General features: G+C 42.1%; 1 protein-coding gene across 1 annotated transcript; it reads right to left on the bottom strand.

The window, feature by feature from the left end:
* Positions 1 to 683: 683 nt before the first annotated feature.
* On the bottom strand, positions 684 to 1,727 carry LOC131833160 (trace amine-associated receptor 4). The gene has a single exon (XM_059176342.1). The coding sequence runs from the start codon at positions 1,725 to 1,727 to the stop codon at positions 684 to 686; it is 1,044 nt and encodes a 347-aa protein (XP_059032325.1).
* Positions 1,728 to 2,291: the final 564 nt, after the last annotated feature.

The following is a 2,291-nucleotide window of genomic DNA, read 5'->3' as shown; positions in this document are numbered from 1 at the left end:
TATAAACATTATATATTGGGAGAAAGAAAAAATATATTCCTAAACTCTTTCTTTATTCATTCTTCTTATTCAGAAAGACTTTAATCAAAACATCACAAAACTCACATCAATCCTTTTGGAAAGAGGTTTAAGTCAGAACCACCAACAAAAACAAGGAAATAAAAAAAAGGGAAAAAAAGAGAGTAGCTGCGCCTGTCTGCTTCCTTCTCCCCTTCACATTCACGTCACTCACATGCTCAATAATTTAGGTTCCCAGTGTACTCAAGCTCGCTCTCCCACTCCTCTAAGATATAACAATAATCTTAAGAAAGACTTAGATTACCCAGTGTGGCTGCCAGTGAGTGTGGAGATCAAATAGCTGTGTCTCCTCCTCCGATGTTTACAAGAAAAAAAGAGGGTCCCCATTTGATTTAAAACAAAGAGATGAAACTCCAAATCCTTGGTAAATTCAGGAATCAGCAAACCATGGGACAGAGTTTCTTTCTATTGGAGATGCCTTCCCCACAACCCCAGAAATTGACCAGTTTGGTAGCTCTGGTACGCCCAGAAAGCTAGATCTATTCCTCCTGTTTAGGTATCCGACACCAACATGAAGACTATCTTTATCCAGCAAGTCCATGGCCCTACCTTTGGGGGAAAGAGCATCCAAGATTCCCTGACCAAAAAGAATGGCAAACATTTCCCTAAGCATCTGCAGGAAATAGGTTTAGGGAGGAAGAGTCAGGCTGAAAGATGGTTCCCGTGACAATCATCCTCAAAGCCTTGCGAAACCAGGGATAAAACATACCGTATATAATGGGATTGAAAGTGGAATTGAAATAACCCAGCCAGAGAAAGGCATTGTATAAATCTTCAGGAGTTGTAAAATTAATGAAAGGGTCTATAATCGTCAAGACAAAAAAGGGCAGCCAGCACAGCACAAACACTCCCATGACTATGCTTAAAGTCTTGGTGGCCTTGCTTTCTTTTTTGGATGATACTTTCATTTTGCTTTCTGACCATGCCTGTTTCCTGGTAGGACCCATGCCAAGTTGCCTAGCATGCTTCCTAGCTACTGTGAAAATGTGTACGTAAACCCCCACCATTACAGTCCCAGGGAGAAAAAAGGCTATAAAGGAGGCCAGCACCCCCCAGAGCTTGTTAAATATCAATACACACAAACCTGTACAGTCAATGGCTGCAACAAAGTCTTCTGCACCAATTATGTTGAACTCTGAGAATACCAGGCCAAAGGCAAAAAAGATGGGGATGGACCAACTGATGAACAGGAAGACCTCTATTACAGAGATGGTGATTTTGGTGACATAATGCAAAGGATCACAGACAGCATAGTAGCGGTCCACAGAGATGAAGCAGAGGTGAAAAATAGACGTGGTACAGAGCATGATGTCACAGCAGCTGTGGACTTTGCAAAAGAGGTCTCCAAAATACCAGCAGGACTCGATGGACCTGACCATACTGAAAGGCATGACCACACAGCTCAACAAAAAGTCCGTGGTGGCCATGGAGAGGATCAGGAAGTTGGTTGGGGACTGGAGCTGCTTGAAGTGGGCGATGGAAATGATCACAACCAGGTTGCCCATCATGGTCATCACTATAGCACCAATCATGACAATGTACATGGTACACACACTCAACACAGACCTCACATTTCTAGGGCAAGAGTTGTTGACCAAAGCAAAGCAAAATTGTCCTTCTGGAGGGTTCCAAAGATCAGGTGAATTCATTGTCTTTGTCCTGTGGGTACTATTAGTCTTCTCCAAAACACTATGTTTCTCTCCTTTCTATAAAAGAAAGAGGAAAAATAATGAAAATTGTTGGTGGACCAATTTTCTGAAAGGCCCAACTAGCTGCCATTCTAATCCCAAGCTGAACTCCCTATCTACCAGGAGCATTGCTTCCTAAATTTTAATGTACACAGGAATCACCTAGGGATCGTTTTAAAACATAGATTCTGACTCTGGGATGGAGGTTGAGAGTCTGCATTTCTCACTGGCTCTCTGGAGATGCCCCTACTAGTAGTCTAAAGACTGTCTCTTAACTAGGAAGGAACTAAAGACAACGAAATTAATATTGTCACCCAACATCTAAGTAACCCAGTTATAACCACCTAAGCAACCTAGGTAAATGTCCATGTTCTGGTTGCACTACTAGGCAGCCCTTACTTGGGATTCTAAATCTAGAGACAGATCGAGAATCCCCTCAAGAATAACCAGGACCTGTGGAACTATTATTCAGTGTTTAGCTCAAACAATGATTAGAGTCTAAAGATTGTGCTTTTTTTCGTTCCT

The sequence above is a fragment of the Mustela lutreola genome, chromosome 6, assembly GCF_030435805.1.
Source record: "Mustela lutreola isolate mMusLut2 chromosome 6, mMusLut2.pri, whole genome shotgun sequence".
In the NCBI taxonomy this organism is placed as follows: domain Eukaryota; kingdom Metazoa; phylum Chordata; class Mammalia; order Carnivora; family Mustelidae; genus Mustela; species Mustela lutreola.
This window is presented reverse-complemented; position numbering and strand designations above follow the sequence as displayed.